General features: G+C 40.2%; 1 protein-coding gene across 4 annotated transcripts in view; it reads left to right on the forward strand.

Annotated features, from left to right (window-relative positions):
* LOC308476144 (trifunctional purine biosynthetic protein adenosine-3-like) overlaps positions 1 to 12,177 on the forward strand; it is a 28,149-nt gene that overhangs the window by 11,772 nt on the left and 4,200 nt on the right. For 3 of the 4 annotated variants that reach the window (XM_081003578.1, XM_081003575.1, XM_081003576.1), the window contains exons 7-20: positions 110 to 235; positions 1,165 to 1,252; positions 1,598 to 1,683; positions 2,151 to 2,319; positions 2,628 to 2,859; positions 3,176 to 3,270; positions 4,741 to 4,850; positions 5,277 to 5,475; positions 6,563 to 6,814; positions 7,281 to 7,433; positions 9,213 to 9,416; positions 10,228 to 10,377; positions 11,441 to 11,571; positions 11,864 to 12,005. In XM_081003578.1, coding sequence (XP_080859704.1) covers positions 110 to 235; positions 1,165 to 1,252; positions 1,598 to 1,683; positions 2,151 to 2,319; positions 2,628 to 2,859; positions 3,176 to 3,270; positions 4,741 to 4,850; positions 5,277 to 5,475; positions 6,563 to 6,814; positions 7,281 to 7,433; positions 9,213 to 9,416; positions 10,228 to 10,377; positions 11,441 to 11,571; positions 11,864 to 12,005 — 2,137 coding nt within the window. The remainder of the gene's footprint in view (positions 1 to 109; positions 236 to 1,164; positions 1,253 to 1,597; positions 1,684 to 2,150; positions 2,320 to 2,627; positions 2,860 to 3,175; positions 3,271 to 4,740; positions 4,851 to 5,276; positions 5,476 to 6,562; positions 6,815 to 7,280; positions 7,434 to 9,212; positions 9,417 to 10,227; positions 10,378 to 11,440; positions 11,572 to 11,863; positions 12,006 to 12,177) is intronic. The other variant, XM_081003577.1, reaches the window with a different exon arrangement.

The raw sequence follows: 12,177 nt of genomic DNA on the forward strand, positions 1-12,177 counted from the left end.
GACTTCAAGGATTGAATTAATAAGAGAGAAACTTATGCATGTTGATGTATAATGTGTGTGATTTTAGTTTGTTATATTTGTTGCTCAGTTTCATGTATTTTCTTCTCAGTGCTTATGCTTTGTGGATGGAGTCACTTTTGCTCTCATGCCACCAGTCCAGATCCAAAAGCGACTATCTGATGAAGACTGGGGTCCAAGCACTGTTGGAATGGGAGCTTATGGTCCAGTACCTCAGGTGCCAACAAGTTTTATTCACTATCTGCTTAGGACTCCATATGCCTTTCCCCTGGAAATCATATAGTCTGATTTCTAAGTAATTTCTTGAGTGATGCTTTCAAATCTTTCTGGGTAATCCATGACAACTGTTGACCTTGGAATAATAATGGACATAGGCGTCATCTCCTGGACCCCCCCCCCACTCTTTTGCCCTCCCAATTTTGTTGGAGGGGGGCAACCCCAAATGAAGAACACACATGTCATTGCTTCCCCTTCAGTCTTCTGTACAAGTTGGTGCATCTGTTAATGGAAAATCATATAACAAGATTCTAGCATGCTAATGCTGTACTGACAAAGGTGTGTTGTACTCCACAGTCATACTTCAGAAGCACATAAATTGGTATTGAATGTGAAATTTAGCAGCTTGATAATCTCGGCTCCATCCCCCCCCCAAAAAAGCTGCAGGTGTAAACTTGATAGTGTGGGGGGAACTTTCAGCAGATGACGGGGAGGGCTCTAAGCAGACTCTGTAGGAGTCAAGGGCAAGACTTTGTTGGCCTCCATGGAGTTGTCTGTCCTTCCGTGTGACTAGCAGAATTAAAATAAATTATTCTAAGAAATGGACAATACATGTAATTGATGCAAACTAGAGAATGGTGTGAAACTCTAATGTTTATTTTTGTTGCTCGAGTATGCACTTCCTTAGTCTTAGGGTTGCCCTTGTAGATGATGGCAGGAAGACAGATGGAGACAAAACTTGAATTAGTTGCCTCTGCCTTTCATTGGCTTTGGCTCCATCTACTGTTGGTCTTTGTGTGAACAATCCCAATGGGAACCAGCCCCTACTGGTGTTCAGTTACTTTTTTATCACTATGTTTTGATTTTTTACACTGAGGAAAAAATTGTCATAAAGCAGTCTCCATGTGTCCTTCTCCTGTTGCTCATTAGATTTCCGAAGTCCTTCTAGAAAAAGTTAAAGGTACACTTCTTCAACACATTATCAACAGCATGAAGCAAGAAGGCATATCTTATGTAGGTAAGAAGTTACACTCGACATCAAGTTCCTTGGGAATGATCATTCTCTCATATGACATTACCCCGTCTGATGTTTATGTTTTGGATTTTCATCATATTGAAAACTCATTCTTGTCTTCACGTAACAACTTACTATTTTTTTGAGTCTTGCTTAATGAATGACAACTTCTGGAGGAGTTGTTTTATGAATGGAGAACTTGATCTTCTACCAATAATAATAATAATATGCAGAATTTTTAAAAATGCTTCACTTCATCTCATGCCTTAGTCTAGCTGTATGCATTTTAAAGACACGTTAAAATATATACTTTGATTTTGTTATCTATAATTCTCTGATTCCTTTCAGGTGTGCTGCAGATAGAATTAATGCTTACCAAAGATGGTGTGAAAGTCTTAAGTTTTGACTGCTATTTTGGTGACCCCCAATGCCAGGTAAATCAGAGTTACACAACCTAATCCTGTGAACCACCAAGACAGCAAATTAATATTTCAGATTGCATGTAATTTCTGCTCCGGCAGCATAGCATTACAGTTTGTAGTGCTGCATGGCGGACATTGTGAGTTAACAAAAGAAAAGCCAGTGTAGCACAGCAACTAAACGGAATCAATATAGTCTCTGTGCTATGCTAGTCTCTCCTTTGAGGAGTTCACAGTAGTATAATCTCCCTGCAGTCAAATCAGATTGACTGCTGCAAACTTTATCCAAACAAATCAGGGCAAACGCTCTGTAAACAGGCCATCTGGTTTTAGGCTTGCTTTCTAACTTGTAATCACTGTAAGCTAATTGCCACTGGTTTTTGGAAATAGAAAAGCATTGCAAAAGCAGTGATTTGAACTAGATATAGTTGCTGAATCGTTTATAATCGTATATAAAATGCCACCTATGTCCACTTTTGCAGGTGGTTGTTCAGCTTCTTAAAAATGATCTTTATGAAGTGATCCAAGCCACTATTGATGGCAGGCTCTGCAGTTCCATGTTGGCTTGGTCAGAGAATTGTACTGCTGTGTCGATTGTCATGGCAAGTGAAGGGCATCTGGAATGTTCTAATCAGGGCAAAGAGATCACTGGTAATTCTTTTTTATTCTGAACAGTTTAATTACAAGGTACAATGAATAATTTCGCTTTATGTTTTCTGACAGTCATTATTCCTTTTTTTAAAAATACCACAATAATCATCTTTCAGTTACAGTATTTTGAATTATTTACTAAATGTATTTCTTGTTAAATGTTTCAACAGGGAAACTTAAGTGAAATGTGAAGTGCGGACTTTCCACTGATATTTTGAGACCCCGTGAAATGACAATACAACCACCTACATCTATAGAATATGTTCTAAATATAATAATTGAGCCCATTTTCCTTTCAATTTTTGTAGGGCTCCTTCAGGCAAGAGAGCTAGGCCTGGAGATCTTCCATGGAGCTACCATAGCAGTGGATGACAAAGTGCTGGTTAATGGCAGCAGAGTCCTGACAGTAACAGCCATGAAGGAGGACCTTGCGTCAGCGCTTGAAGTTGCCTACAAAGGACTGGCAGCCATTTATTTCCAGGGTGCAACTTATCGAAAAGATGTTGGTTATCAAGCTATGAGGTTTCTCAGACAGTCTGCGTATGTAAACATAGGCACTGGCAGATCATGCGTGCTAACCCAATGTTTATTATTTTGCCCAGGATCAGAGGTGGATTTAAGGGAACATGACTGGTTCACCCGCACTGGGTGCCCAGCTGAGAGGGTGTGGCAGAGGCGCTGCAACAATGCCTTAGACTGGAAGGCAAGAGGTGGGGACGCACACACCAAATTTTGGCATCGCACAGGGCACTACTGACATTTGAAAGTCCAAAGTCTGCCACTGCCAAGATTCTCTTGCAATCACAATCATAACTGAAAAATGTTTTAACAACCGTGACGTGTGCTTCTGTTTTAGGAGTCCATCATATGAAGACAGAATTGCAGATCCTATTGTTTGCAATGTCTTGGTTCGCCCACCTAACCTAACAGCTGCAAGTGGTTCCAAATTAGGTAAGGATCTGATGAAGTGATGAATTCCCAAAGGATTTTGAAGACCACTTCAGTTTTTCAAATTTATTCGATGTGAACCAAACTATTAAATGGATATACTAACCAGCTTCTGGCAAGAGCTCACTTCATTGTCCTCCCTTATCCTCAGAAGTTATTGCTCTTTGCATATCAGCAGTTTTCTCTTGCACAAAGGGTAGCAGGAGAATTATGTGTGATTACGGCTACCATGTTCAATTGACTAAACTTTAGGAAATTAACTGATTAAAAACATTTGCTCATCTAACTAGATGCCCCTAATTAATTTGACATCAGGGGTGCTAATTTGAATAAAATATTGGGGGGGGCAGATAAGCCCCACCCTGCCTAATCAATCACATGATGCTGTGCACACACCCCATTTGAATGGCAATGCCCATCAACTTTGGGGGACTTGGCCCCCTCAAACATTTTATTGGGGGTGAGGCAAAGGACCTCAACCCCTAGGAGTTGGCTCCTATGTTGGACAGCATATATCCATATCATTTTACGTATCTAGCTTTTTTTTGTTATAAAACTTTTTTGTAAAACAATTACAGGTGGCAAATGCCATCACATAAGAATCGTTCTCACTTTCCCCTCATACAGGAGAGAGAGCATCTTCTGATATAATGCCTGAGATGCATCATCTAAAAACAAAGAAAATAAGCTTCTTGCTTTAGAAATGTTGTTTTTACCCATGGGGAGAATTAATTGATAGCGTAAGAACATAAGTAAAGCCCTGCCAGATCAGACCAAAGGTCCATCCAGTTGAGTATTTTGTTCATAGTGGGCAACTAGATGTTTGTGGAACATGAGTGATAGCCCTTTCCCCCTGCCCCATGTTTCCCAGGAACTGATATTTATTCAGAGCCATACTAATAGTGATACTAGATGTGGTATAAAGCCATCATAATTTTTAGCCATTGATTAATCAAGTAACTAAAACAAATACGATAAATCAATTAAAAATATTTAATTGGGATACGGCTGTCATGATCTTTGTATGGCACTTCAGACTGTTATGGACTATTTCTGCTTTTTGTATGCTGCTCTGTTGCCCACACCTAATTTGCCAGTGCAGGCAATGTTTTTATCTATGGAAATGTCAACTTATCTCTTTCCTTCTTGCTTCACAGTAATAGCTGAATGGAATGTGTAAACACCTGCCTGACTATGGTATCATATTGCACATGGGGGTGAATGTGAAACCTGATGCTCTGCTTTTGCTCCTGTTAGCAACAGCGGTAGCCTCTGCTGTTTTCTAAAGATATTCTATTTAACTAGAATCTAAAACAGAAACAGGAAGCACTCCTATATTCCAACCTTTTGCAACATCTCAGCCTTGTCTCAGTGATCTATTGCAAACATGAGGATTTGCAAGGGGGAGTAGTAATAAGTTTTCAATAGCAGTGCTATTTCCCACAATGTTTTTGACTTCTGTGTATCTTTCAGGCAGCTGTGGGAATCGGGGGAGTGTTTCTGCCTTCTTTGATTTGAGAGCATCTGGTTATAATGATCCCATTCTAGTATCCCGAACTAAAAGCATTGGGACAAAAATGAAGGTAAACCAAGGCATGTCCCTACTGTAGCTTGTGCTATGCCCATGTCTCTTGTGGTGCATCATTTTTCCATGTGAGACCACAAAGCTACACTGGTCAAATCAAGATGGAACGGCCTTTCCATAAACACAGAAGTAACCGGCACTTATAAATGTTTCAGATCAATATAATTATACAATTTTGAGCTTTCTAAGCTAGCCCCTATAGAACTTGCAATGTACTAAGCTGAATGCATCCCAGCTGTCCTATATGGCGATCCACCACAAGCTCCTGCCTTTTGCTTGGCATCAGTTGCTCATATAGGAAAAGAACATCCCTTGAGCCTTTGGCTACATCAAGACCAGTGTCTGACACTGCCTAAAGTAATATTTTATACCGGAGTAATGCATTCACATTAAAATCCCAGACTGATTCACTTGTTCATTACAGATTGCCCAGCTGTGCAATAAACATGACATGATTGGTCAGGACTTGGTGGCCATGTGTGTCAATGATGTCCTGGTTCAGGGAGCTGAGCCTCTCTTCTTCCTTGACCATTTTGCCTATGGAAAATTGGATGCTGGTGTGGCTCAGGCAATAAGAGATGGGATAGATGGAGCCTGCAAACTTGCAGGATGTACTCTTCTGGGTATGGCCACGTCTCAGTATTTCTCTTCTCAGTTTTGAAATTTCTTCTTTGTGTCCTAGGAGCTGTAAGTTGTAGTGGTGGTGGTAGCATAAATTTCCCATTGAGCTTGAACGTTATTTGGGGGTTCTTCCAGATGAAAAAAACCCAACAACCCTGGAAAAACATTGCCCAGGTCTGGGCTGGCACCATCAATATCATGTTCCCATTTTATAGAGGGGGAGCAGATAAGACTTGCTGTGATGCAAATAGCTCTGCTTTCCAGCCCTTCACTAATATATATTAGAACTAGAAGCCTCGTCACCAACGTTGCTCAGAAATTCTAAGAAACATAAAAAGATGCAGTTTTGAAACCAGTGATTAAACTCAGTGCAGTCTTGTAAGGTTCAACCCACCATCTTGATTCAAAATATAATTGTATGCATAGATAAACAAAAACGTGCTATTTGATCTTAGAAACCCTTGTGCAAAATTGGGAGCCAGTATCTTAAGAGGTGCCCAAGTGCACAGCAAAGAAACTAGAATTGGCGGAGGGGCTGTAGAAACTGTTTGTTTCATGCCAGCCTTAACACACTGGGTGGCACAAGTCAGCTGTAGGGTCTTTGACATGGTGATGCATGTGAGTTGCTGGTGCATCTGTGTCTCTTGTGTGGCATATGTGCAGGCTTTGGAGGCACATGCACACACCCTGCTAAACATTTTTATTTTGTACCAATATGAGCATCTTTCTTTCACTTCCCTAAAACCAGACATTAGGAATTATTCCAAAATTCATCAGTGCTGTAGATGGATGGATGAAGATAGGCATATATTTATTAACATCCTTCATTTATTTACAATTTACACACTCTTAAGCATACCCAATGTCCCCCCCCCCCGCAAAAATTAGGTGTTGGTACTCTTACGTTGATAAAAGTGCTGTGTTTGCCAAAGCAAAATGGCTGCCATAGGCTGGGGGGAAAAGAGAGGTGATGGTACTCCATATTTGTGACTACTGCTGCACACAAAGCACTGAGTATACCCATATAGAATGCAAGTCCATGGACATTTATGGTATTTACTGCTGTTGGTTTCTCTTCCTTTTTCCTAGGAAGAGAGACCAGTGAAATGTCTAGCACCTTTGCACCTGGAGAGTGCAACCTGGTTGGCTTTGTTGTTGCTGCTGTGGAACAAGAAATGGGATTTCCACAGCAGAAGAAGATTGTCAGCGGTGATCTCCTCATTGGCATAGCTTCTTCAGGCCTTCACAACCAAGGATTTAGTCTTGTGAGGAAGATTCTTTTAACATCATCCCTACACTATTTCTCTTCTGTTCCTGGTGGATGTGGTCCCCAGACTTTAGGTATATCTGCTTCCCCCAATTTCTTACCCTGAACATTTCTTGTAAATTAATACCATACACTTATTATTTTCTCTTTCTTTCTTTCTTTCTTTCTTTCTTTCTTTCTTTCTTTCTTTCTTTCTCTGCTGTATATAATTGCCTGATTTTGAAGCCATTGCACACTTCTCGGCTTTAGTCCTCCATCATGAATTTTACTGCACCTTTTCCCCACAGTGTCTTCAGACATCCTTGTTGTCCTCTTCTTCTCCATAGAAAGAAACAAAGGAGACCTTATGACAGCCTTCACCAACCTGATGTCCTCCAAATATTGTTGGGCTGGGGCTGATGGGAGTTGTAGTCCAGCAATATCTGGAGGGCATCAGGTTGGGAAAGGCTGCAGCTTGGTGAGGAAGGAATCTTGTCCTGCTTGTTATAAGATTGTATGAATGGTTTTATCTACAGTTTAAAACTTCTCATACATTCACAGGGGAGCAGTTGCTAACCCCATCCAAAATCTTTAGCAAAACTCTGCTGCCTGTACTCCGTTCAGGAAATGTGAAAGCCTACATCCACATTGCAGAAGGTGGGTTGCTGGGAAGCTTTTCTACAATCCTTCCTGAACAATTTAGTGTGGTTTTGGGTAAGTAATTTTTGTTCTTGTTGTATTATCTATATGTAATATACACATGACCCGGAAGCTGTCTGCAGACAAACGCCGGTTCCCTCGGCCTATAGAGCGAGATGAGCGCGCAACCCCAGAGTCGGTCATGACTAGACCTAATGGTCAGGGGTCCCCTTTACCCCCCTAATATACACATGATTCTTTTTTAGCATGATGTTAATAAAGGCGTTTTGGAAACTAGCCATATGCACACACCCTCAAGTAAACCATATTGGCTGTGAGTCCTGGAAGACTTGCATTACTTTTTCCACTTGACCTGGGAGGGCAGGATGCTGACTGACTTCAGCTACAAAAGCTGAGGCTGCTGAGCAGACTTTGGGACTGGGGTGTTGTTTGAGGGGGTTGTTGATGTTGTTGCTATTCATTTTTTGAATTTTTATTTTAGATCTTGTGGTTTATGTGGAATTTGTGCAGTTTGGTTGTGTATTTTTTGTGTTTTACTTATTGTTTATGACTACTTTTGTTATGTTGCAGTTGTGTGTGGTTTTTTTCATGTTACAAGCCACCTTGAGCATGGTTTGAACTGCAGAAAGACAGCATACAAATAAAATTATGTATGTATATATGTAAACATGTATCTGAAATACTTCTGGCCTAAACGCTCCAAATAGAAGGCAAGCAAGATGGGATTTTTTTTTCCTCTGCCCCTCTGAACAGCAGTCACCAGTGGTGTGTATATCGTGACCTTCTTGGCTGGGACCCAGTATTTCTTTACCTGGGGCAATTGCCTCCAAACTCCATATAAGTTTTCTGTTCCAGATGGAAGACCACAGGGGCAACTCTAGCCTGGCATGACTATTCAGTGAGCCAAGAACCAACAACATGTACATCTCATTGTGGGGCTTTGGTTTGAAGTCAGGCCAGAGCCAAAATTGATTGAGATTGTTGCTTCAATGTGGTCTGCAGCCAATGGATGTTTAAATCAGGAGCCCCCAAAGTGATGTTCTCCAGATGTTGCTGGACTGAACAACTCCTATCATCCCTGAACACTGACCATAATGGATCACCTGATGGAATTAGAATCCATCAGGAGGGCAGCGCATAGGACTCCCATTTTAAATATTCCTGTCAAGCCACACCTTCTTAAAGGAGCCTTGCCTAATAACAAGAGACTGCACTTTTCTTATGCCGGCTTGTGCTGTGTTGAGGGTGAAAGACCTCTTCCAGACCCTGGGCTTAGTGGGGTGGAAAGGAGAGCTCTCAGTTCCCAGTGGGGTGATGCATGCAAGTCTAAAAGAGCTACTTTCTAAGGGACAGTGTCTGGAAGCCTCACTGTGTCCTGGAGCCCCTCTATAGAAGTGTCTGGAGGGGGTGGCTATTTCAACTATTGTCTCCTATAGCATTGGAGGAACTGAATATTCTCCTTCCTAGGAGGAGTCTCAAGAGACCTCTGCTGACAGATGGAGTTCCAAACCATGACAATAGGTCTCTTGAGAGTCTGATCGTGAAATAACTAATCCGAGAGTATTTCACAGTTGCAGTCCCTCATCCCAGCATTTGAGAGGAAATATCAGAACACCCCTTTGAAATGAATTTCTTCCTCTTACTCATATGTTCAGGTCTCTGTATGTCCTTCACATAGACAATTTCAGCATGACATAGTAGTTCCTATCTTTTGCTGGATTGTATCCAATATTGCTAAAGAGAGTTGAGGCTGGAAGGATGAACCTGTGCCATGGCTTTAACAGGGATGGAATTAAGGACAGTGTTGTTCTTTACAAATTCAATTATTTGTAGATGCTCATAGTTGGACTATTCCTTCAATATTTTCTTGGCTTCAAGAAGAGGGAAGCCTTTCAGAAGTGGAGATGTCTCAAATATTTAACTGTGGGATTGGTGCTGTGCTGGTGGTACAAAAGGAGTTTGCTGGACAGATTTTGAAAGATCTCCAGAAATACGAGGATGCGTGGTTGATCGGGAAAGTCATCCACCATCTTGCAGGTTATTGCATTTCTTATTCAGACATACAAACAGCTTAAAATCCAACAAAAGCATTTAAAATGTTCTAAGGCTTCAGTTCTATACCAATTTACATGAGAGTGAGGCCCATTGAAAATGATGGTGTTTACTTCTGTGTAGACATATATAGGAGTGCACTTTAATTTGTAGACATATATAGGGTTGCACTGTGATTTGGACCGTAATTATATTAAGTTTCTGCAGCTATGTAACTTAACTTGGGTAGCAGGAGTAAATTCAGCACCCCTCTTCTGTTCCTGCTGCTGCCACACCACAGCCAAAACAAATCAAAGTCTGGGTTGCTATGCTTTCTGAACCCAGGCTCATGGCTTGTTTTCACCAAGCTGTGAGTGGTAACCAAGGTTTGTTCTTGGTCATGCTTGTAATTTACTTTGGGGAAACAAGCCATGAACCTCAGTTTGGACAACACAGCAAACTAGATTATGACTTGTTCTGTGCATGGCATCAGCAAGAGTGGGAAAGGAGCTCTGAAAGAACTTGTTCACATTAAACCATAGCTTGTTTTAAACTATGGTATAATATGACATGTGAACTGGGCCAATGTTTAGTTTGTATTTGGGTGTCCATTTGCAAGTCCTGCACAATGCAAAAAATATATATGAAAACACCAATTAATTATAGGTTATTTGCTTTCAACTCTTTTGTAGGATTAAGGAGAAGAGCTTTTAACTGGATATTATAAACATTCCTATCCCTTTGGCAGTTTAGTTTTCCAAATGTATGTGCTACTATATTTTAAGCGTGTACACTGAATTACCTTTCCTTTATTCAGGGTGTTCTCGTGTAGTAATCAAGAATCTTCTTGAAGCATTGCTGCAAAACAAATATCCATTTATGAAGAATCTTTCTAATGTAGACAGCCAGATCCAGACCACATGCAGAAAAAGCAAAGTGAAAGTAGCTGTTCTTATCTCGGGAATGGGTGAGCTTGCAGTTGCTACAGCACTCAATAACCATCTCTGCAATGGAGATTTTGTGGGAGCATGTAGACTTTGATATATTATGGCAAAGTTGCTTGTGTGAACTTACATCTCATTGAAGGTGCCTTATAAGAATCACTCAATATTAATAGAACTGATTGTTGTTAATATGCAGATGGTTCTTATATTAATTGCATTTTTGATCAGAATTGAAATCTAGTCGAACCTTGTTTATGTTTTAATTTCTTTATAAAAATATTTGTATACTGCAATTCCATAAAAATAAATCAAAGCTTATCACAATTATTGAAAAATGGGCAAGCACGATTTAGTTGCCAGGGCAATTTACAAGAATTGAAGAATTATCCATACTGGTTTATTAAAAATAGGCAGAAAAGCATGTTTCAGAAACTTTCCTACACATGCTCACTTGGGAAGAAAACCCCATTAAACTAAATGGGATTTACTTTGGTTTAGAAATGGATAGAATTACCTGTACATTATGGATTAACTGGGAATAAGAATAGGGGGAGAATATTAAGAATGTTATGAAGATATTCACTAGAAGCTGATCATAAAAAACACCAAAACAACAACCAACAACACAGAATCATTAACTGAAGATCAGAAATTTATCATCCAGTTTTACTGTGTTGTTGTTAATTTTGATATATTAGGTGATACCGAAACTTTGTAGAACAAAATGAGGCATATGCAGGCCTTGGTATTCTGCCTGAATATAACAGAGAGCCCTCTCTGCTCCAGCCTCAAATATGCAAAGTTCTGATGGTTACTACAACCATTTATACAACATGAATGTTACCTATCACAAATATTTTCTTAAAAGCACAGGAATTCTTAAGCAGTTGTATAGTCAAAGAGCTAAAATGCAGTGGCAACCTATGTAAAAGGTTGACAGAGAACATGGTTTTGTTAGTTCACAATGATATTATAAGTGCATACTTTGGAAAGGTCACTTGCTGTTTCCCTGGGAAACAGCCCTATGTTTCCCTATGTTTGCGATATCTACTAGAAACTGGCTGTGTCTTAATCTTCTCATTTGAGGTACAAGCCTGACAGCACTTCTCGGATATGCAAAAGAGCCAGCAAGCTGTGCCCAAGTAGTCCTTGTCATCGCCAACAGGTCTGGGGTGGAAGAACTGAAGAATGCAACCCTGGCTGGCATCCCCACCAGAGTAAGGAGAACATTGCATTATAATTTCATGGCCAAAAAATCCCACATTGCCAGAAAGTATCTTCACTTACAATATTTCTCTGCAGAGTACCACCCCATGCCTCATATTTAGATAAGTATTCTTGAGACCATTATGTCTACAAGTAAAAAAACCAACAACATCTAGAACCTGGTTTGTATAAATTTAATGTAAATTTTGAGGGTCTTCAAAAGGTTGCCTGTGTTCTTCAGTTTTTATTTGCACGGTGCTTGAAAGTTTCTTTTGCATTAATCTTTTGCATTAATTCTTGTAGGTAATTGACCATAAGCTGTATGGAAGCAGATCTGAATATGAAGGCACACTTGACAGAGTCCTTGAAGAATTCTCTGTGGAACTGATTTGTTTGGCAGGATTTATAAGAGTTTTGACTAGCAACTTCCTTAGGAAATGGAGTGGTAAGCAAGTGGAACGAACTATTGTTGTATTAAGTGTTTTGTTTTTTTTAATTGCTCAGAAGAGCTGACAGCTGCTGAGGATTCAGCATGTATAAGGCAAACTAGGATCATAAGAATTTCAAGGCTGGGTTCATGTACTCAATCAAAGCAGTGATTTCCAATTGGTGATCTG

The sequence above is a fragment of the Podarcis pityusensis genome, assembly GCF_964106645.2.
Source record: "Podarcis pityusensis genome assembly, chromosome: 4".
Lineage (NCBI taxonomy): Eukaryota > Metazoa > Chordata > Lepidosauria > Squamata > Lacertidae > Podarcis > Podarcis pityusensis.